The 23701-nt window shown below is 40.4% G+C and overlaps 1 protein-coding gene across 1 annotated transcript in view; it reads right to left on the bottom strand.

The window, feature by feature from the left end:
• The window catches only part of LOC134863739 (protein kinase C-binding protein NELL1-like), a 210527-nt gene that overhangs the window by 135698 nt on the left and 51128 nt on the right, over positions 1 to 23701 (bottom strand). The window contains exon 5 of the mRNA XM_063882394.1: positions 5013 to 5109. Within this exon, the coding sequence (XP_063738464.1) occupies positions 5013 to 5109 (97 nt within the window). The remainder of the gene's footprint in view (positions 1 to 5012; positions 5110 to 23701) is intronic.

Consider the following 23701-nt stretch of genomic DNA (forward strand, 5'->3'; position numbering starts at 1 on the left):
ACATATTAAAAATAAGATAAAAAAATACAACCTTACAGCAAGCGATTACTCAACCCGAGGCTTTTTCCTGATCAGGAATGTAATCCCTTGTGTTGTATTTTAGAAATTGTAAAAAATCCCCACAGAATTTTTTATGAAGAAACCTATTTTTTGTGTTCGACACAATCCATTCCTAAGTGGCCTACAACCGATAGAGTTATCCCCTTTAACGGACTGGCTGTCAATCACTCTGAATGACAAGCTCCATAAGTGCAGGGCTGGTAAATGGAAGCCTTCATATTGACCACAAGAACAATGTCAGAAAAAATGTTCCCTCTCTAATGAGAAAGCATACTTGTAAAACCCTGGGGTGCCCCTGCCCCCCCTTCCCCCACACCCCCACCCCCCCACACCCACACCCACACCGACAGAAATAGGTGTTATATAATTTCACCATTCCTTCAATGTAGCTAAATCGTGCTGGAAAGACATTATAATTTACCATCTGAAGCACAGTTGGCATCAAGTCCACCCTTGCTTTATATGAATGTGAAATCCATTTACATTGCATTTCGTTGGCCTGGATGCAAGCAACACCTGCCTTCATTTCAGACAAAGACACAGGGAGGGGGAACAAACACACTCACACACACAGAGGATGTCTGAGCAGTAGATGGTAAAGCAGAGATTGTCACTCAGAATGAAAATGAGGGTGTGGATCACAGATGCCGGTCCCAGTGGTGTAATATAGGGGCCCTGACCACACATCACTGTCAATGATCAGTGGGTAATTTGGTCAAAAAACCTCTCTTGCTCTCACACACACACTGAAACATACACACATTCATTTCCTGCTTCTGTTCAAGCCTATGGAAGAATTGTTTCAGTTGCAGTATTAAGGAATATTGCGTTTTGATACAATGGCAAGACAAGTCCAATTACACAAGTGCATATACAGTAAAGTTGAGGACAGTAATGGATTTTCTATTGTGTTTTTCTCTGCACAATAGAGCATTGGATTTGAAATGAATGGAGTTCAAATTGCTGACTCTCTACTTCAAGCTGCACAAATCAATAATTGTTATAGCAACAAAGAAACAAAGGTCAACATTTAATATGAAATAACTCTCTAAAAATAATGAATCTACATATTATCAGGGCCAACTCTGCAGCTCTGCAGATGTGTTTTTAAGTCTCTTTTTTTTATATGTTTTGCAGTTGGATTCAGTCCCACCACTGTCAATAAATGGCAGCTGTTTCTATCCTACCTCTAAATGTGGAGTATTTTAACTGCCTGCAACAAATGGCAGAGAAACAAACCTAGTGTGTTGCGGAAAAGAGCAATTTTAGGATTTCTTTTTTACGGGGAAGGGAATTGTTGCAGCCTTTTGATACATTGCTCCCAACCATGTTATTGTAGGATGATCTACAGATGAACATATATACAAGTCAACAAGGTGTTTTTTTTCTTTTTAAATCTACAAACATCTTATAGTTAGTCCAAGTGCGTTTCCTCTAAACATATGCATATATACTAGCACCCAATTGAGGGACTAAAATGGGCTGTTTCTCTCGCACCGCTCATCTTATGTGGATGTGATCATATTGGGAAAGTCAGTTCTTTAACACGATTGTTTAATTTCAATGCCAATTTACCAGAGAATAGAGAATAAATAGGGCAAAAAACAATAAACCATTGTCCAAAAACTCTCAGATAAGAAAGAGATGCTTACATATTTTACAAAAAGATTGAACATTAGACATGGTAACATTTAAATCCGGATTGGTTATGACGGGGGGTCCTTACAAGAACTACAAATGTGTGTGTGTGTGTGTGTGTGTGTGTGTGTGTGTGTGTGTGTGTGTGTGTGTGTGTGTGTGTGTGTGTGTGTGTGTGTGTGTGTGTGTGTGTGTGTGTGTGTGTGTGTGTGTGTGTGTGTGTGTGTGTGTGTGTGTGTGTGTGTGTGTGTGTGTGTGTGTGTGTGTGTGTGTGTGTGTGTGTGTGCATGTCTTTGTGTGGTGTGGACTTCTGCTTAATCTGTTCACACAATTCAACAAAAGTCATTGTTGATGAAATATCTTCACTTCCGCTGTCTGCTTGCTTTATAGTCATGATTACCAATTAGCTTGTTTATTATAGCAATAATAGGCCAGGGGATATTTGGCCAGCAATTCGCCTCCATGCAACATTAATGGAGGTGTATTATCCTGCATAAGGCTTTATCCTGTGATTCTATTTGTTCAATTTGATCATTCACAAGATGACCTTTCCTTGGTCTAGCTGGGACTGAAGACTTAACCTCCACCTGTGGTTTATCTCCAAGGAGGGGAGAGATATAAGAATGATGAACAGAGAGAAAAAGTTGATAAGGATGATGATTATGACAATCGCCTCAGAGAACTGTACTTTTTACATGTTCATGCTTGGTTTGACACAGACCAAATTGTTCCCATCAAAACACAACATTTTGATTGACAGTTATGAATTAGCTCACACTGTGTCCAGCATATTTCAACCAGTGTGTTAGTAATGGATTATTAAGCTAAGTGACAAGAATACAATGCAACATGCAGTGATAAGGGGCTTAAAAGCACACCCAACATGTTGTTTTGAGGAGAGCATTAAAGCAACTGCAGTTTTAAGGCATAGCTGAGATTAGAAAGAGATTTAGAGATTGTGTTACATGATGTGATATTACTATGTTCCAGATGTACACAAAGGAGTGTATGGGAGAGAAACTTAGGAATTGTAGCTTTCGCAGACCATTTACATGCACAAAAAACTATAAAAACACAATACAGGAAAGGGAAACCCCCAAAAAACTTAATAGTGCCCTTTTAATATCCTATACCCTAATTGTTAAGACAAAGGGTGGCACAGTGTCAATGGGAAATCATACAGCCTTTGTGAAAGTTTGGCTCTAAATAGAGAAGTTGAAATGTATTCCATAGACTGCAGATGTTTGTATTTTATGCCACAAGTTCCTCATTTTACATTAGGAAGTGTAATTCCAGACTGAACTGCATTGCTACTGATAAAGGTTTGAAAACTAGGTAGACAAGATGATGATGTTGTGGAATGAGAGCATAAAGAAACCAATTTAAACTACCAGGTAGGAAAGGACACCCTCCCAACATGGGAAAAACCAAAGTGAGAGATCTAATCCCGGAAACCCTTATGTCCAGGTTCAGCTAATCGTGCTGCCTTATGTAATGTCTCCAAGCGCTCCATCATTGTCCATAGTAGATTCATTACTGTCCTGTGGTGCATGAAACACCAGAGCGTTTCACAAAAGCACCAGTTCCAAACGAGTCTGCAGTGTCCCTGAGGAGTCAGCATCCCTGGCACAATGGATTCTCGATAAAAATAATTTATTACGGTTGCTCCTTCAGATGGAGAGGCTCCGGGGAGGAGGCGGCACAAGGACCAGGAGCATCTCAGCCACTGTGTGAGCTCAATATGTTTTATTTAAAAGGCCTAGTTAGCTGTTCTTATCATTATCCTACTTCCGAGTCCTGAATGGAAAAGATTAGAGCTGCAGCTTTATTGCACCTCCTGTTGCTATCTGCTGCATTACTTCTTTTGCCTCATGCCTCTTTATTCTTCCCGCTCTGCTTTTGACTTGAAGAGAGGGAAGTAGGCTCTGTTTATCTTATGTAGGAAACAGGGAAAAGCATAGAAGAAAAGTCTTGATGATTAACTAAAGCATAGTTTTTTCTAGCACTTCCTGTTAAGCCACAACTTGGTTTTATTTTGTTTTTGTTGAAGTTCTGATTAAACAAACTAAATACAAGTCGTAAATGATTTATCTCACCAGGTGCCCATGGAGGGATCTTTACACAGATGTACAGGGCACAGCCCCAGGGCCCAAAGTCAGGGTTCTTTACTTACAAATCGTCTGTTAAATTGACACATATTAACCAAAAGAGCCTCAAAAGGACCACAAAGACACATAACTGAGGATATTGCTTTCAGAAACACAATAGTGTATATCTGATGAAAGAGATGCACATTAATTTAAATATATATGGAATGGAAACAGAATATATAAAAAAAAGAAAAACAGATGTGGCATAACAAATGACATTAGGTCATCTTGGCCTCCAAGCCTAAACCAGGAAGAGACGGTGGCTACAATCCTATAGATTAACCAAACCACACATTGAATAAAACCACTACAACTAAGTTTCTATCTCAAGATATTTTACAGTTTTCTTAAAAAAACTGGTGTTTCTCTAAATGGTCCCTCTACCGTGTGCAACAGGTCCTTTATCCAAGGTTTTACATGTGCACCTGTCAGCCAAAATGCCAACTCATCCCAGTGTAAACCTAAAGGGAAACATCCTCTCGTTCCCTCTGTCACTTCACACAGGCACACACACTTCCACACCATCTGTCTCTACTGCTGACAAACCCTTTTGAGTGTTCCCTGCACAAGGAGAAAAACTGAGCAGCGAACAGATATACTCGATGAAGGAGCTGCGTCTTTCAAGGCCAGATATTTCTTCCAGAAGAAGGAGCTCCTTGAAGCCTTGATGTGAGAGAGGATGAAGGAGGAACAATGGGCTGATGTGCAGAAGCGATAGCATCAAAGCACGGGGAGGAGAAATGATTTACACCACAGCAGGGTCTTGTGGCTAATCAATATTACATGGATGTTACAGAGAAAAAATGAAAAAGTCCATTGATTGCATTGCAGGTGGGCAAGAGGGGCGGGTGTGTGCATGTCTCGGTGACACTCAGCCACGTCCCTTTACCCGCTGTGAGCGCATGCAGGAGCCAGAGAAAATGTGCAGTGATTAAAAACCGTCAACGTTGTAATGGGCATGGGAATAAGTGTTTCTAAAGCATACGCTGAGCTTTTTGTGGCTCCTCTGAGAGGCCTCGGTGCTCCTTTCTTGCATCTTCCACTTGGCTCTCTTCCCTCACACAGCCTTCTGCAAATCTGGCCAATTATTCCAGGCGATCACGAATGTGACGCACGTACACAGGTGAAGGAATGTATGTGTGTGTATTGTTTCATGAGTCTTACCTTGAATAGGCCATGCTTGTGGCTGTGCTGGCCGAGCCATACTCCACTGCCTGGAGTGATCTCCATCTGAGGAGGATCTATCACCCGCTCATAAATCCTGCAAACAACAAATAAGAAGAGAACGTTTGGTTATGATAACGACGCAGACAAGAAGCAGTATGTGTCCTGGTTTGGCAGCAACACTGATCCAACGCAGCTGAATAGTAAATCCAACAGAGTGTTTACATGTCCGTGTCCTCACGACCTCCCTCTCCACTTCATGAGAGGTGTAAAGCAGAGGCTGCTCTCCTTGAGCATGACAGCCAGTTTCGGCCCACGGCCCCCTAACACGGTATTGATATCTGGAGCTCGGATTTGCGCTGGCTTAACCCACCCGACTCCTGATGGACACAAACAGGCTTTGGATTTAGCAAGGCAAACAACCTCAGCGTCACATAAGGAAGGCTTAACGAGACCGGTGAGCTCTGGTGGGCCTCTGTGAGGATGTAAAATAACTGTTTGTCAGGTTTTTCCCTCCCTCTAGTCACACTAGTAGGAAAAGGTGAGAAAGACCCGCTGTGTCACTCTGCATGTGGTTCTCACTCAATTTAGCAAGGTGATTTCTCTCTTGTTCGCTATTTCCACTCACATTAAGTCATGTAGTACTTGTTGTGATCTCTGACAGGATTTTGAATTGCAACAATATGGAAATAAATTATCATGCAAAAAAAAAAAGTGATTAGGGGTGGTTCCAAAAGAGATAAGAAGACAGAGAAGATGACTGGTCTTAATAAATATTAGTACTAATCCTCTTAAAATACATATAATAACAATCATACTTATTTTTGTTATTATTACTTCAGGAAATGACTGTAACTTTAAATGAGAGATGGTGGCCGTAATCCCTGCAGGTCTTAAGTTTTCAAAGATTTTATCAGCTTTTGGTTTTGATCTGCCTGAATAAATATTTCATTTTTTCATGATATCAACCCCTCCTATAAAACCATGAGAAACTCACTCAAACCTCCCCCACACACAAAGTGGAAAACAAATAAGCAAGGCACTGTCATACTAAGCATGACACCCCTGCAAAAGAGCATGTCATTCGGAAAAATATAAATATTAAGCTGAAATAATTCACAAATAAGTTTTTCTTAATGCTATAAAAAAAATGTCCTCCAGCAAAAGAATAAATCAAGATCAAGACAGCAACAGAACATGTCATCTGACTAACGGTACGCTTTTTTAAGGAGTAAAAGTAAAAAAAACAATGTCACGCATTACTAATTATAGATCTAAAACTAAATATATTTTATTTTCTTAGGTTTGTAAATAGCAGCTTGCACACAGTTTTTGCTTGACGTGTACTGGAAGAGCTGCAGTGCCTCGATGATGTTTATGCCGCAGTCGTCTGATTCCCCACCTGCTGGGCGAGCTGTCACTGCGGTAGAGAACACAGAGGTCATGTGATTTTACTCTATTTTGTCTCCTACAACCTTTCTGTGTTTGCTTCCCTAACCTTCCCGTCTCGTCAGCAGCAGTGAGGACTGCAGCTTCACACAGGGAACATTGGAGAGAGCAGCGATGCCAATTAGAAAAGTGTAATGTGCTCGCGGGCATATTTGCATAGTTTGCAATTGCGTTCACCAGTCAAAATATTGTATGGTATGATTAAAAGAGCTATTCTATCACCAAGGTGCAGGACTCAATGAGTAATGGCTACAGCTTACAATCAAGGAAATACATGAGGATGTGAATACATTTAACTTGTTGATGACATTTATCATAAAAAGACACATAAATACATGTTCTAATGCACAATTTAAATCCACAGTTTTGGTTTAATTTGTCCAAGTTTGGAATGTTCTCTCTTTTTATTTTTATGAGCAGTCCCTTTAAAAGTAAACTCAACAAACTAACTGTGCCTTTGATAATGTAAATGGCAGCACATTGTGAGCCAATAGACCTTCAATGTTTAAATATATCCTACCTGCATGACAGAGTGACAGGATATGATAGATCATGCTTAAGTATCAGCTTTACTGTTTGAAATAGTATCTGTTGAGCTCAGCCTCACTGTCAACTATAAACTGTTCACTCTCAAACAGCCTTATCAAACTGAGCTGCTAGTTCCCATTAAACACATTCGAATAGCGAACCACAGGGTGGCTTTTATTGTGAAGCAGTCAGAGGAAACTGTATTTGTCCCTGAGGTTAGTGCCCGACATTGATCGTTTGTCATAAATGCCTCTGCAAGGCTAGAGTTTTTAACAACGGATCAGTTTTAAATATTGCAGAGAGTAATAGAACACGCTGAAAAGCTGCAGGCAACTCATCATCGAGATTCACCAATTCAACTATGCCCTACAGTTGGGTGTAAAACTGACACGTGCAGCATGAAATCAGATCACAGATGCTCATGGCTTGATGGAACAACGCCAAATATTGTCTGACGACTTTATAAACACAAAACTCTGACAAATTAGCTGCTCGACAAGTGTTTGCCGCGCCCAGATTTATAGGACCTCTAGCATTAAAGGGTGCATATTATGCTCATTTTCAGGTTTCATAATAGTTTATTGAGCTTCCACTGCTTTAAGGTTCAAATAGTGCTTTATTTGTCTCAAACTGCCTGTAGCTCCTCTTTTCACCCTCCGTCTGAAACCAGAGCCCAGTCTGCTCTGATTGATTAGCTGGTCGGTTCCGTTACTTTTGTTCAACCGTTAAAAAAATATCCCGCTTATTAGCATATCATGTACAGTGTGTATGAGACATAGAGATGTCACTATGTCACGGAAGTAAACAAGTACAATTGAGGCGTTTTAGACATTTATGACCCCTTTTTAAAAAAAAGTGGTAATCACAGGTGTCACCAAGTCACCCAGAACTGAAATGTTACGGATTAAAACGTTGGGATTAACAGTAGCACTCTGCTTTGCCAAATCCCTGAACATCTACTTCCCTGGCAAAAATGAACATCAACAAAAGCTGGTTGGACATGGAGTGAATTGCAGGGAATACATGTTATAGTGAAGCCAGATGAACCAGTAAAATGGGGCAGCACTGCTCCACTTTTACACTGCTCCTCTTCGCCTTTATAGGAGTCTGTGCGTATGTGGGTTTGAGTGAGAGAGTCCAACAACTATTTACAGAACATTGAACCATGCAGGTCTGGAGCGACCTGACCATCAGTCATGTGAATGAAGGCTGAAACAAAGACAAGAGATGTGGAAACTCCTTGCACATATTTGTGTGACAGTCACTTCAAAAAGCTGCCAAGCCAATGTGTTTCCAGTATGTGCTTACTGTATCAAATAAACTACATTTAATCCCAGGGAGTCAGAGATTCAGCAATACGGCTGGCTGTTTTCAGAGTAAGCCTTTAAGCCATTATAATAACGATAAGAGCGAAGACCAACATAAACTCTAATAAAGCCACTAATGCCATCAAACTCCATGTCTATCCAACATAAAGATTGCATGTCAGAAAATCCTAAAACCAACAGCTTTCATGCTCAAAAGTTTATCAAATTATTTATCTCCTTGGCAGCCTTCATGGCTTCCTCTCAGAAGAACAATCTCAATCACAGCCTTCATTATTTGCTATGCCAATATCTGTCAACCAGATTAAACCCTACACCACTTCCAATGTTGCACGAGTTAAACTTGGGACATGTCCTGTCAGGTTTGTGACTTTCCTCTGCCAATGAGATAAAGGCAGTATTCATGAGTCAATTTCCCTTTTGAATAACTTAACAAGATTCTCAAAGCTCTCTGTTAATTCTCTGCCAACAGAACAAGCTGAGATACGTCACGTCACGGAAGGTGGGTGGGAAATTACAAGTCACTCGACAGGAAGTTTAAAAAGAATAGTATCCCGCATGCTGTAAAACTTATCCTAAAGGGGTGTGTTACTGTGAGTGTGGATTGATTGCACTACGAATAATATATTTAAGAACTATAACTCAAAAGATTGTTTTTTTCTTGAAAAAAACATTGTGTGTTTGCCATGTCAACAAAAGGACTATCTGAATGTTTGTCTTCAAAAAGGTAAAGGATTTGATCCTTTGTACTGTATGTTATCCACTAAATAGAATCCAAAACGGTGCAATTACTGGAAAACAGAACAGCAAGACTGAGAAATATGCCAAACATCCTGCAAGACTCCAGATCAACTGACTCAAAGGCTACAGCAGCTGCTTAGATAACATTATTGGTCGTATAAATTGTGATATTTGTTATCTGTTATATACATATTTGCATTTTTGCTTTTGCATCATGTTATAACTCCCAACTCTTCAATTACGAAAACTTTGCAATGACGCCTTTGGGTAACTTTTGTAACGCACTGATTACGCATTGGCGACATAAATTGAAACTGTAGTGTATTTTGATAGGCCTCAACATGTGATTACCGTTTTGATGTTAATGTGGAGTTACATTATGTGAGGACAAGTAGTCCTACATGACCTGAAATAAGGACCTTTGATCATTATTTGGTTAGGTTAGGGCAAAAAGGATTTGGGTGGTTCAGGAAGAGATCATATTTAAAAAATAAGTTGTTATAAAACATATACTATAATATTAATGTTAATTAGTTACATGTAAGTCACTTTTTCCTGTGTGAGACAAAAGTTTAAACATGTTTCACACACAGCAAAGTTGGTTGCTCAAATGGGACACGAACAACAGTTTACTCTGTAGAAGTCCTGTGTTTGTCTAACCATCCAACCACCCATACATGCTCCCTACTCACTCTTCTTTCCATCTTTTACTATTTCTACGGCCATTAGGGGCAGCCCTGCTTGTCCAAAAACAATGCTGGATTTTACGCAAATGAAACAAACTTTACATTACCTTATTTTACCTCCCTGTACAGGTGGAAACACTAAAGGGCTATATGTTGTAATTCAGCTGAGCCAGCTAAGCCTAGACATTCATCATTGGTACCACTCTTGAGTACAAGTCTAGTACACAATCCAAATCACATAATACCGAACACTGGGTGCAAATGCGGACAGGAATTAAGTGGATACATTTTAAAAATATGAGACAACCCTTCCTTTGTGAATACAGATTATGCGCCACTAATTGTAATGTGGTCATAATTGGGCTGATTCCCAGTTACAGTCCATTTACTGAGATTGGATATCAATTCTAGCTAATTTACATAAGAATCTCCCCTACTGTACAGAGAGAGCTACGGATCAGCACTTTCCTCATACTAACGTACAGTATATTTTTTTCGTTATACTTCTAAATGTGTCTAACTACTGTCATGGAATAATTACAATGGACCGAATCATGTTAATACAAACTCGGTGAAATGTGTAACCATGGAGAGAAATCTTACAGCAAAAGTGTCTTCAAATAACACGACACTCCTCCTCCTTCTTATACAGAACAGATCACAGTAAACAGGCCTGGCATCACAAAGCTTGTGCATAATTACATCCCTAGGTAACACCTCTCTGACAGCAGTAGCAGTGGTGTCGTGCAGCATATAGCCCTACACAGCACATCTCCTGCATGTGTGACTCTCATAAGTGTTGAGAAGAAATAGAGTAAACCTTACATGGTGGTCTCCATTGGTTCACATAAACACATTTTACATACAAGATACTTTATTTGTCTGTTGTGCATTCGTGTTACTCCCTGTCTCTCTATTCTCGTAACGATATGTAACGTTTTGCCAGCTGGGGAAAATTGTGCAAAATGTGGTCCTTCTTTATGTCTTTTGATTTTTTATTATTTTTTAAGGAAAACAAAGAATGTGGGCTTTGTTTTCCTATACCTGTTGTTTTCCTGACCATTAGGTGGAATGTGACGTACAAACTGCTGAGTTGTCTTTTGAATAAACAATCCCTAATAAAAGAAGATACCTTTTAAAAATGTATGTTTACCGCAGAATGTCGATAAAGCAGCCGGCAGTTATCTAAATGACGGTATTTGTTGTTCACAGCTGTGTAATACCGTGTGAAAACCATCTCCCTCACTTCATTAAATCCCTGTAGCCATCTGAAAGCAGCAGGACAGATATGTGTGATAAATCTGCATCGAGAAAGGACCCCTGTGGAACACCATTAAAAGTTAGATTTCACAGTCACAGCAGCATGATATTTGTCTTTTAAGGTAGAATGGAAGCTTTCAAATGTACACTTTAGACATAATTATCATCTATGGCAAACTGGCCATATCAGGGTTTGCTTTCATTTCGACAAGAGGGGTGTTTAGAGTAAGGCTGTTAATGAGACTGCATTACTCTACATATATGAAAAATATATCCAACATTATGTTTGTATCGTATTACATAGTCATGTAATCTTTAACAACAACAAAGATACGCAGTAGAGCTGAGAGGATTGGTCATCTTTACATCCTATAGATCTAGAAAACAATTGGCAACCATTCTGATACTTAATAAAATTACTATCAAACTTAAATATTGTTTCAGCTTCTGATTTGCGTGTAATTATGTAATTCAGACAACTCACGTTTAAAAAATGTATTAATAGCATCATCAAATTTGAGTCTGGCGTTTGAGGTTCCTGCCTCATCACTCCCCAAGAATATCTTTAGAACATTGAAGAGGGCTGATTAAATAACTCACCCCCAGAACCCACAGCTGGATGCTGGGGTGGTTGTGGGGCAGATAAGCAGCAGTTGTGGTGAAGCAGGGAGAGCAATCTTGCAGCTTAAATAGAGCACCAGATTAAGGAGAATGTGTCTGATTGGTTGTACGAGAGGGTTGCTCGAGTTGACTGCACTGAAAAAAACTGAAATGTTGAATTTAACTAACTGTATTATGACAACAAATGTCCCATAATTTAATTAGGTTATTTTAAATAATATTTTAGATTAATAATACTAGGTTTAAATAGGTTTAACTTAAAATCATTGCTTTAAACAAACATAATGCAGTTATGTGATTTGTTTTTGACACAATACATATAACTAAACTCAACGTTTCAGATTTTCAGTGTGCCTATTTCTCAGACGCTTTTTCCCCATGTATTGTTGATGTTTTGAAAAGAACAAGCTTCCGGATGACCACCTTGGCCTCTATAGAGAATTGTGATCCTTATTTCTCACCATTCTCTGACAAACATCCAAATGTATCAATTATGTAAATAAGTGTTGTAGCACTTCTCATTAGTGCTGGGAAGCAGATAGAGATGAGGAAGTATAATACTGGGCTGGTGTTCCTTCTTACTCTGGCCTATTCTTGACTTTAGTGGCAGCACAACTGTACATTCAGGCAGCTGTCTCTGCAGCTCTGCAGCAACTACTTCTAAAAGGGCATCTGTCAGTCTCTCTTTTGCTTCTAAAGTGCTGCAACTTGAAATCCACCAGCCCTACTTTAACTGGAGCTCTGCCACCCACAGTGGTTGAAGGATGCCAGCATTATGCTGTGAGATGGCAGCTCTGCAGTTTGAGTCAATTCCTTTCTTGAATCCAGATTGTGTGTTCCTTCAGAAGAAATGAAAGACCAAAGGAATCCTAAATATGAAATATGTGCAAGTTTGGTATTTTTGTTGTGTTTTTTAACATCCTGGATAAATCCCTTGGGAAAAAAGTAATCCAGATAAACTAGAGCATTACAATTGAGAAGGACGAGGAACTTATTTCCAAGAACCAGAGCAGATCCTAATAACATGGCAGATGTATCATGTTTACCCCCCATTTTACACAGTATGTAGATGCAGATGGAATTTTATCTGGATTTTTCACCCAATTGCTAAAGGAACTGTACGCCCGCTTCCTCTCTATCTCAGATATCTGTAATAACTTCACCTCGACAAAAAACGTATCTGTTGATAGCAGCTCCTGTCCTCTACTGATAAGACATAACGACAGTAGCTACAGATATATTGTATTGAACATAAAAAAACAGGAGATGAGGAGGATCGAAAGGTGTGCCAGTACGCTCGTGTAAGCACGCGTGCGTCCCCTGGGTGTCCTTGGCGCTCCTCCTGTCTTCCTCTCTGCCACCAGGGGCCTGAGCGGGGGGAGTCTGCCAGCATGATGGGGGTTGGACCCCGCTGAGCTCGACGCAGGGAGGCTACAGTAATGACACACTCCATCACACCTTACACAAGGCAACAGTGAACCCAATACTCAAGAGGGCTATTAGGGAGGACTAACAGCCCCAAATCTGCTCCCTAAAATAAAATCAGACACATGAGCAGGACAGAAACTCAGGCTCAGGCAAGGTTAATGAGGGCAGAATGCTGACAATGTTTGTCTCACCTACTATGACAGTAATAATGTGTTATGGCAGAGAAGGAAAAAATAAATAGGGAAAACATCATTCTACTACCATCTTTTTTTGCATTGTATGCTTCAACCAACCAATATTGTACAAGATTGATATCAAATCACAATGTTTCGTCAATGCAGGAAGCATTGAGTATTTCATAAAGAGAAGCCCAACTTGACAGGGCAGTACAATTTTATAATGTTAGGCTATAGTGGAACATTACAAAGCACAATTACTCACTCACTGTGCTTGAGCTTGAATTTCGGGAATATGTACAGTATATATAATATAGATATAGGGAAAAAAGTATGACAAAAGGAGAAATGATAATTGATGGAAACAAAGTGGGAAATATATCTAATCTGATTAGCACCTGATTCATTCACATACTCATTATCAGTTCTCCCTTCAAATCAATTTAAGGAGGAAAAGTGCAACCTGATGGAAAATAATTGGGTTTAACAGTTGCAACACTGAAATGGCAGGTTTGCTACTTTGACGTAAATAACAGTCTGATGTCTGATGTAAGATGTTCGTCAATGCAGCCCAACTCGCATGAGGAGCACACTATAGAAAACCAATTGAAACTAAAAATCTTTAACAGCACCACCTCATTGACATTTAAAAATCTCGATCATTAGGCTGGCTGAGCAGGAAGAGTAATTACTGAGAGAGACCTGCATGAGCTGCTGCTCTGGAACTGAAGCCACCATTGATCTAAGTTTGGGTTATTATGGTGGAGTTGCACCATTGATTAGAGACCCAAGGGCCACACATAATTTCCTCCATGCCTTCATTGAGCTCTGTGTCCAAATGTGACAATACAACCACCTGGTCAAACAAAAGAGCTTTGCGGTCAAGATACCAACTGTATCTCAAGCACAACGCTTTTCAAGGACAAGGGCAAATGTGTCATGGTTACATAAAAGCACCACATGGCATTATTAACCCGATTTCAACTCATTATTATTCTTTGTGCAGCACAGTCCTCCTAGCAGGGGCGTCAATGATCGGGTAATGAAATAATAAATGCTTACTGCTCGGCTGAGCAACACTGCCACTGCCCTTCACAGGAAATTAAAATGTTACACCGGAATTTCTCATTTGGCGTAAAATTTCCAGTTTTTCATGCATGGCCTAACCATGACTTAAACCTGCCCATGCAATACTGCATCACGTACAATATATTACATTACTATGAGTTGTGGAATTACACAAACGACTAGATTGTCAAAGGCGTGGGAAATGTCAAAGGGTGAATTTTTTTTTACCAGTTTAGAAGAATGGACAGAAAGCAACTGAATTATCAGATGAAGTTTGGCTTCATTGCTGCTCATTATTCTAATGTTCCATTTCAGCCTAACTGCCTTGTTCTTGTCCTAATGATAGTTTTGGCCAGCCTGATGAGCTGCTTACCAGGTACAAAAAAGGGAAAAAAAGGATGTACCTTCCAGCTCACTGGCTTCTTTAATGAGCAAAAGCAGGATGTCATTTTCTGGCTGCTGGACACAAAAGCAGTATGAGTCAAATCATTATGAGATCTTTAGGGTGGAGAGTTCCCGATATCTCCCCTCCTTCATTAGCCAAGTGTGTAATGAACAGATAATGTTTCATAACCTACACCTAGCTGTACACTTCACCGTGAAACCAAACAAATGTGAATTAGGTCTGCTATAATCAGCTCCACAAGACATGAATCAGAACACATAATGCCGAAGAGGGTCTAAAGTATTTCTGATGAGTGTTAGGCTCATTGAGCCATCAGTCTACTTCCTGACAACGATCTGCACATTAACAGCAGTGTGGGAAGTGTAAAATGAGCAGAATGAGATAAATATATTGCGCAGCAAGGACAAACAATGTTTGTGAAATTGAAACAACAAGGTCACAATTAAGCAGAATTATAATGCGAGCTTCATTGGATATGCCTGCCCATTCTTGCCCGCAAGTTGTCAAATATGGCATCATAGTCATTAGAGCATTATAGCTTTCATTTATTATATACTGTATCATAAATTGTATATTTATGTGTATTTCCATCTAATTTACAGTCCCACTTGTAGTACAAAAGTACGAGATTACAATCACATGTACCATTTCCTATATTCATGTCAACTAAGACCAGAAATATGCATAAACCCCTTATGGTTGAGGGGCTATTTGCGGTTCTTAAGAGAATAAATAGCAAGAAGTCTGCACAGGACGGAGATTGGGCTGTGAATGGGTAAAAAAGCACAGGACTTTCACCCAGTGGACCTCTGTTGATGTCCTGCAAAGTACTAATAGTCAACATGTACTTATTTTAAATCACATAATAATGTGCTGTAATCACAATCACAAACACTTTATTGATCCTGGGCGGAAATTGGGTTTTGTAAGGCTATGTAAAACAAAAAACACGCTAAACAAACTCCCAGGAGAATGCTATACTAATTTCAACACACCAGTGTTTTGTAACTATAACTACACGACAAACGTACTTATTTTTACCCAATTTGTGACCTTTTCCTGTGCCTAACGATGTGATTTTGTTGCCTGAACCAAGTTTGAACAAGCAACTTTACTTAGAAAAGACAGTGTGTGTATGTATGTGGAGAGGAAACACTGATGGACAAAACTAATGCCAGAGGGGTTAGTCATATGTAAAAGTGTTGGACACCAGACCAAGCTTTGTTGAACACTTAAAAGCCAGTTTAATCTTCAAACAGTTTGTATTAAGTCAAACCTGTTCCCAGTGTGTGCCCATTTAACAACATCTTATCAGATTCTGTTGCAACAGACATCCATCAGCTGTTTCAAGACCTAATTAGGGCATCTTCAACACAAACACTATGAAACAGACACAGAAAGGGGATGAGGCAACAGGGAGAGCTAAAGTGTTTTAAAAGAGATATTCAAAGCAAGTCATCATATCATTACTGAAACACAGAAAGCTGTGGTGTGATTTGTAAACGTGTGTTCAGAGAGGCAATAAGCAGTGGTGGGTTGGAGGATCAAGAAGAAGAACAAACACTGGCTGGTGGCAGTTTATTGCTAATGAAACCAATAACAGCCTCTTCTGTCAGCAACAAAAGCAGCTTGTTATAGGCCACTCCTACATCTTAGACACTGAAATCCCTCCACGATGTATGAGCAAAATGAGATGAATAATGTTTATAAGACTGCATTAATAGTCAGGCATTTGATTAATGCAGTTCACTTGAACACCTCCATGTCTTCATGCTGTTTAAGCATCTGCTCCTCTAACTGGGGCTGAACCATTTGTCCACCAGCCACTGTGCAACAGGTAGTGTCTGACAAGCAATGCGATTGGTTGAAGACTCAACCAGTGCAGACAATTCTAAAAGTAAACCTTGCAGGGATGGTCTAACCTGGTTTTATTTGATCTTTTTAGACATTACATTTCTTATTTGGGATTTTGTTACAGTTTGGCCCATGGGGTGCAGATTTCATTTGCTTTTCTCATGCTGTCTTTTGTGCTGCAAGCCATGACAATAACAAAAAAGTTGTTCATGAGCTAGCTAGATTAACTAACTAGCTAGATTATGCTACTGGCCAATTACATGATGGCCAGTAGGGAAAATCCTCTGGAAATCATGAATGTTTGTCACCAATGTAATGGTCATCTATCTAATAGATATTTCCTACCTGCCAACTGACAACCAGGCCACTTTCTCTGGGGTTGTCAATAAAGTACAGGTCTATCAATCATCGTATGTGCCGCCTAATGACTTTATGCGAACCAAGGCAGAAAAAATACTCAACATGTGTTCTGTGAAATCTGTGAAATCTGTATAATTTACTCTGTATTAGAGAGCTGCTTAAACCAGGAAGAGCACAGTCGTCCCGTCAATGCAGGGATTCAGACACCTCAGCTAATGGAGCTGTTTCAATAAATATGTCTTCTAAATCTTGCCCTTGAATAATTAAGAAGGAAAAAAAAGCATTTAGTAGTCAAACCATGTCTGTAAAGTGAGGCATGACTAACAACAAGTCTTTCTGAGACTCTGACTCGATACAGAACTGAGAATATATGTAAATGAGGATCAATTGTTATTCAGTTATTCAGGTAATCCATAAGTAAAGCTTGCCACTGATGAGTGTACAAAGACTGTTGTTGTGACACTCGCTTTCCCCTTCTGAACAAAAAACTCCTGCAGAGAGAAAACAATAGTATACATATAACATGCATTACATAATCACTAAACCAGAAAAAGTAGCCTCAGATTTGCCAGAGCAGAGCTAAAAACCTTCCGTCTCTCTGAAATGCCACTTTAAACTACTTATTGGAACAAATTGAAATATTTAAAGGACAATTACAAAACATATCCCCTTATTTTTGTTTTAAATAAACATGTTGGAAAACTAGTCTTATCAAGTATGAATTAGTATCAGAATTGCCAGTTGTTAACATTATGTAAGATAACAGACAGACCAAAGTTTTGGGTCAAATCGACCTACTACTACTTTTTGTAGCTGCAACGAGAGCTTATTAGCTTTAAGCTTTAGCTATGGAAATAATATCCACGTTTTAATTAGATGTCTACGAGATGTTGGATATACATTTCTTTCTAATGTGTTTAAATATCCAGTTGATATGATCTTGATGAACAATTTAATGTTGAGAAATCATTTTGTGAACGGCTCTATGATGATATGATATGAACACATTGCTATAAAAGTACACAGCAGGAAAAAAAATCATTGGAAAAATGAATTATCTCTCACATACAGACAGAAGGACACATGTGCGGAGCAATCTCCAGGGGTTCATTTTGGATGGAAATACAGTGTATGTGAGAGACAGACAACATACTGAATCACTGATGAACAAAGACACACGGAGCTATTTGAATGATGCCGCCTGTTCCTGGTATAAGCACATACATTATAGTGCATGTTAATGAATGTATTATCTCTGTTGGATGTTTCTGAGAATGTAGCTGTGCGATAATTAGGGCTAATGCATGACCTATGGAAGAGCTAAATAAATGGACACCATTTTTGTCCATAGCTGTCACCATAACAACCGGACATGGTGGCAGACCTGAATCCATGGATTGGCATTTTATTTGCGAGGACGCAACAAAGGTAAAAATAATTGCTTGTGCGGCAGATCAGTTAATTGATCCTGCTGATCAATTACAAACATACCTTATCTCTACGTACCATATTTAAGTATTGAATTCAACTGACCAACAGGGCAGACCAACCGATTCCAACACACAAACTTCTCAGACCTTTGTTTATTCTGACTGTTATGCGAAAACTATCTCACATTCAGGCCCCCTTGACGCCAGGTCTGATAACAACTGAGGAGTTCCATCCAATAACAGACTTAAATACTATTAAGAGAACCTAGCACCCTTTAACAGATGTACCTGATCCCAATTTCCGTTTAAAATGTTTTATGAGCATAGTCAGGCTAGCGCAATTGGCGTGCAAAAATGTCAGTTTTATCCACTACAAACAGTAGCTACTTAGATGCTTAGTTAGTTACCTGAACACATTTGAAGATCTCAAGTTGTTGAGTGACCCTGTGCCATTTCCTTTAGCACCAACCTCAGACAAAATGCATATTTTAGGCCTTTAGCTTTTGAATATGGCTAAATCTTAAGAGGGTTGTTCAATTTGTCAAGTGTTTTCACATTGTGGGGGAAAACTGGGCTTTGAAGTCTTGAAACAAAACTAATTCCATTCCACTAAGAGAGAGAAATCTGGTAGGCTGAGAACAGAAAAAGGCGGAAAGGGGGTTAAGTAGATCTTGAGAGGGGGGTGCCTTTGTTTTGAGGCCATGTCTGTGTTGCACCCCAAAGGAGGGAGCCTACGGGGAGAAACATGTTACTTTCAACTCAACCCTGCTTGAAGGTTGGCTTTTATACCACATCTGAAGATCACACATGCAGCAGAGGCCTAGCTCAACTGGATGCTGAATAAAAAGAAGCACAAGCAGTTGACGCATGAACCGAACAGAATTGAAGGCAGCAAAGGCCCCCAACGGAAAACCCCAGCCAGGTTGCATATTAAATGACCTTCCGCATGAAAGGAAAACTTTGGGGCTGTCAGTGAGAGGCAGAGCCAATGTCATTAATGTGATTAGCCTTTCAGATCCAAAAAAAGAGTGGACTCTGAGAGTGTAACCAAAGAGTATGTTCTGGGCGTCTGCCACTAATTCAATTATGAAAATGTGCAGATTGCAATTATATACTACAACTATGCAAAGCATCTGACCTTGTCTAGGCTCCACAGTGGCACTTATGCAGGTAATCTCCCAGCAGTGTTATGTGTGTGGGAGAGAAATCACCTACAGTAACTGAATTTGTTACAATGAAACGCTTTTTCAAAATGATAGGTGGAGGAGATACATGGAATAGAAAAGCCTCGTGCAAAATCATAGAATCTGTGCGACACATGCAGCGTACTTTACCTTCCTGAATGCAATGTTGTATTCTAAATATATCATCATATCGAAATTTACTGGCTTGTTCATTGAAATGTTCCCAAAATGCTGCAGCAGCAAAACAGGAAATTGAATTGAGAGAGCAGGAAGTCAGAACAGCAGTTTTTGCTTTTGATGTCAGTGACTTTGACTGTTAGTCAGAGTTTATTTGTAGAAAAGTGGGTACATTGTTTGGGGGGTATTCTGGGTAAAGTCATGAAGCCTGATCATACCAGCTGTATAACAGAACAGATGAACCACTGTGTTTAATGGATTGTTAGAATTATAGTCTGACTCAGCCGGTGTATAATGTAAGTCATGCCATTTGGCGTGAATACCCACTGGCAATCTCCTTCCGCTTCCACACTTCCGCTAGCAAGCTACTTATTTTTGCAAGGGCACCGTCACTGCATCTTGTGATTAGCACCTCTCAAGATAACTGGGATGAGTTTTAAAACACACAGACCATCCACAGCAGCAATCCCTATAATTGAATGATATTAGCGGTACATACTGTATTCAAGTTAATATGTGCTGGGCTTATGCTTAAAGTTAAACCTCGATGAAATTTAACACCAACATTTGGACAAATAGCGAACTCTCTGTTAGAACACTTCCACTAAAGGCATGAGGTATGGTTTACAGTCAGTTAGTTAAACAATAGTGGATGAGAATGGTTGGTGCAAGTGCTCATGTTACCAAGCTACTTCACAAGCTCTTCCAAAGGATTCATATTCATACTTAGCTTTGCACATTTTTGATAGTAACTGTGTCGCCATTAGGGCGATATATTTTGACTTTTATTTTGACACATTGAGAAAGAATACAAACTTTTACTTTGATACAATTTCCTGTAACTTCCTTACCACTTCCTGCCTTGTCATCAGTTACTTCCTACTCAGTTCCTATCTGTTGAAAACAGTTAATACTTAAGAATTCCTGACCGTGAAAGATGCTAGAAGCAAAGTCGTAAGTAAAACTCATTGTTAAGTTAAATAATTGATAGATTAAGTTAAGTTTAAAGTTGAAAGAGAAGGTAATAATAGTCTTAAAAGATCGTTTTTATTTACATGTATTTACAAGGATATTTCATAAGACTTCATGTGAAGCTGAACTTTATGTTAAAAAATGTCAAACTTTGTTTTGTTGCAGTTTTCACTCTGCCATGTAATGCTGGAATCTTCAGTAAACAACAGTGAAATGTTAACTACGACACAGACTCCTGGTTATTGCGTCAGAGTTTAACTTGTTGGATAGCTTCAGTTGTTACACTGCAGTGAAGACAACACAGTGAAAAGACTGAGAAGTTAGCATTGAATAACGAGTCAAGATGGAAACTACATCTAATAAATCAAGAAAAAGTGGAAGCAGCTTTCATTCATCTGCCTCATCAACCAATGCTTTACTTCGTGCACGAGCAAAAGCAGCAGCTACTAAAGTGCGTGCCGAATATGCTGAGCAAGAAGCCAAAGCTAGGATAGAAAAAGTGAAAAAAGAGACTGAGGCTGAAACACTAGCCATCTGCCGTGAAGCAGCAGAAGCTGAAGCCGTAGCAGCTGTCTGGGAATCAGCAGTTTCAGGAAGCAACAATTATATTGTGCTGGATGAAACAAATTCAACAGAACAAAGCAAACTTGAACGGACAAGTGAATACATCCAAACTCACTTCCATTCCACTAACTCCGTCCAACAAACAGCCATGAAGGCTAGTTCGCCACCAACTCAACCAATTACCTATGCCACTCTCAGTTATAGCCCGAACAACCCCTTTGTTTCACGCCATCAGCCGCCTGTTTTTTCATACGACAGCACAAACAATGTGGATTTTACAGACTATGACTTAGTCTATGCGCCACCAGCAGCCAAAGAGTCAGTCAGCCAGAATCCATTTACCCGAGAAGGTCCGCGGGTTATTCCCAAGACTCTTACCTCGCAGATCAGTGACTTGAATATTGGAGCTCCATCCTTCAACCCCCAGCCAACAAATACTCAAAGTATGCCTGCAACTGAACACCTGGCACAATATTTAGCTCGGCGTGACCTAGTGAATACAAGTTTGTACGAGTTTGATGATAAACCTGAAAATTATCGTGCTTGGCTGTCATCATACAAAAATGCCACTCAAGGACTTGGTCTCACAGCCACTGAGGAATTGGACTTGATGACGCGATGGCTTGGAAAAGAGTCCAGCAACCAGGTGAAACGTCTCCGTGCAGTGCACATAGCAAGTCCACAAATAGCACTGGGGAAAGCTTGGGAACGTCTTCAGGAGTGTTATGCAGCCCCAGAGGTGATTGAAAAGGCCCTCTTTACCCGACTGGATGCATTTCCCAGAGTCTCAGCCAAGGAAAATCTGAAGCTACGAGAGCTAGCGGACCTGCTTATGGAAGTGCAGTGTGCTAAAGAAGATGGCTACTTACCAGGCCTGTCCTACCTGGACACGACACGCGGAATTGAACCCATAGTGACCAAGCTGCCTTATGGACTCCAGGAAAAATGGATCTCGGCCGGTTCTAAGTATAAAGAAGCAAATGGAGGACGGTTCCCACCGTTTGATTACTTCACGAAACTCATATGCTATGAGGCCAAGAAGAGAAATGACCCTAGCTTTGCCTTTTTAAATACCACCACAATGTCATCTGTCAGAGCTGAAGGTGCCTTTCCTAAAACCTTCAAGAAACCCATTGCAGTTCACAAGATCAATGTCACTCCCACAGAGTCAAATGTCTCTAGTGATCCGAGTAAGATCTGCCCAATACATGCAAAACCCCACCCACTGAAGAAGTGCAAAGCCTTCAGAGCCGAAACTCTTGATGACAGAAAGGTATTTCTGAAAGAAAACGGAATCTGCTTTAAGTGCTGTAGCTCAACCAACCATATGGCAAAGGACTGCACTACAATTGTTAAGTGTTTTGAGTGTGACAGCACCCGACATATCTCAGCTATGCACCCAGGACCAGCACCGCACCTCACGACTCCTCTGACCTCGCCACAGCATGGCGGGGAGGGAGAAGAGGTAAACGACACCAGTGAGGTTAGCGCAAGCTGCACAGCAGTATGTGGTACAGGACAAGTCGGACGGTCATGCTCCAAGATATGCCTGGCAAGAGTGTACCAGAAAGACCACCCAGAGGAAGCCATCAAGGCCTACGTCGTGTTAGACGACCAAAGCAACCGATCGTTGGCCAAGTCCAGTTTCTTTGACAAGTTTGACATCCACACTAAGCCATATCCTTACCAACTGAAAACATGTTCTGGTATAGTAGACACTTTCGGCAGAAGGGCATCAGATTTTATCGTGGAGTCCCTCAATGGAAAAGTTAGGATTCCCTTACCACCACTCACTGAGTGTAATGACTTACCTGATAATCGGTCTGAAATTCCCACACCAAATGCCGCTCTGCATCAGCCTCACCTGTCAAAGGTAGCAGAACACATCCCAAAGCTGGACCCCACTGCTGAAATCCTCCTGCTGCTAGGGAGAGACGCAATCAGGGCACACAAAGTAAGGGAACAAATAAATGGCCCCGCCAATGCACCCTTCGCACAACGCCTTGACTTAGGCTGGGTGCTGGTCGGAGAAGTCTGTCTAGGGAGCACACACAAGCCGAACGTCAGTTCCTTCCGGACGGCCATGGTCGACTGTCATCGGCCCTCACTCTTCCAGCCATGCACAAGCCTTAAGCACATTAAAGAGGAACTTCACGACAGACTGCCAGGAAACAGTGCCTTACCACCCAGAGCTAAGGAACACAGTCTGGGTCAAAATGTGTTTGACTGCACGGAACAGGACAATAAGCTAGCACCTTCAATCGAAGATGAAACTTTCCTCAAAATGATGGACAAAGACGTCTACAGAAACGATTCACACAGCTGGGTTGCTCCATTGCCGTTCAGACTACCTAGGCAACAGCTTCCCAACAACCGCGAGCAAGCACTCAAGCGGTTTGGCTCACTCCAACGCCAATTCAAAAGAAAGCCAGAAATGCAACAGCAATACGTGGAATTTAT

The sequence above is a fragment of the Eleginops maclovinus genome, chromosome 4 (assembly GCF_036324505.1).
Source record: "Eleginops maclovinus isolate JMC-PN-2008 ecotype Puerto Natales chromosome 4, JC_Emac_rtc_rv5, whole genome shotgun sequence".
NCBI classification, from domain to species: domain Eukaryota; kingdom Metazoa; phylum Chordata; class Actinopteri; order Perciformes; family Eleginopidae; genus Eleginops; species Eleginops maclovinus.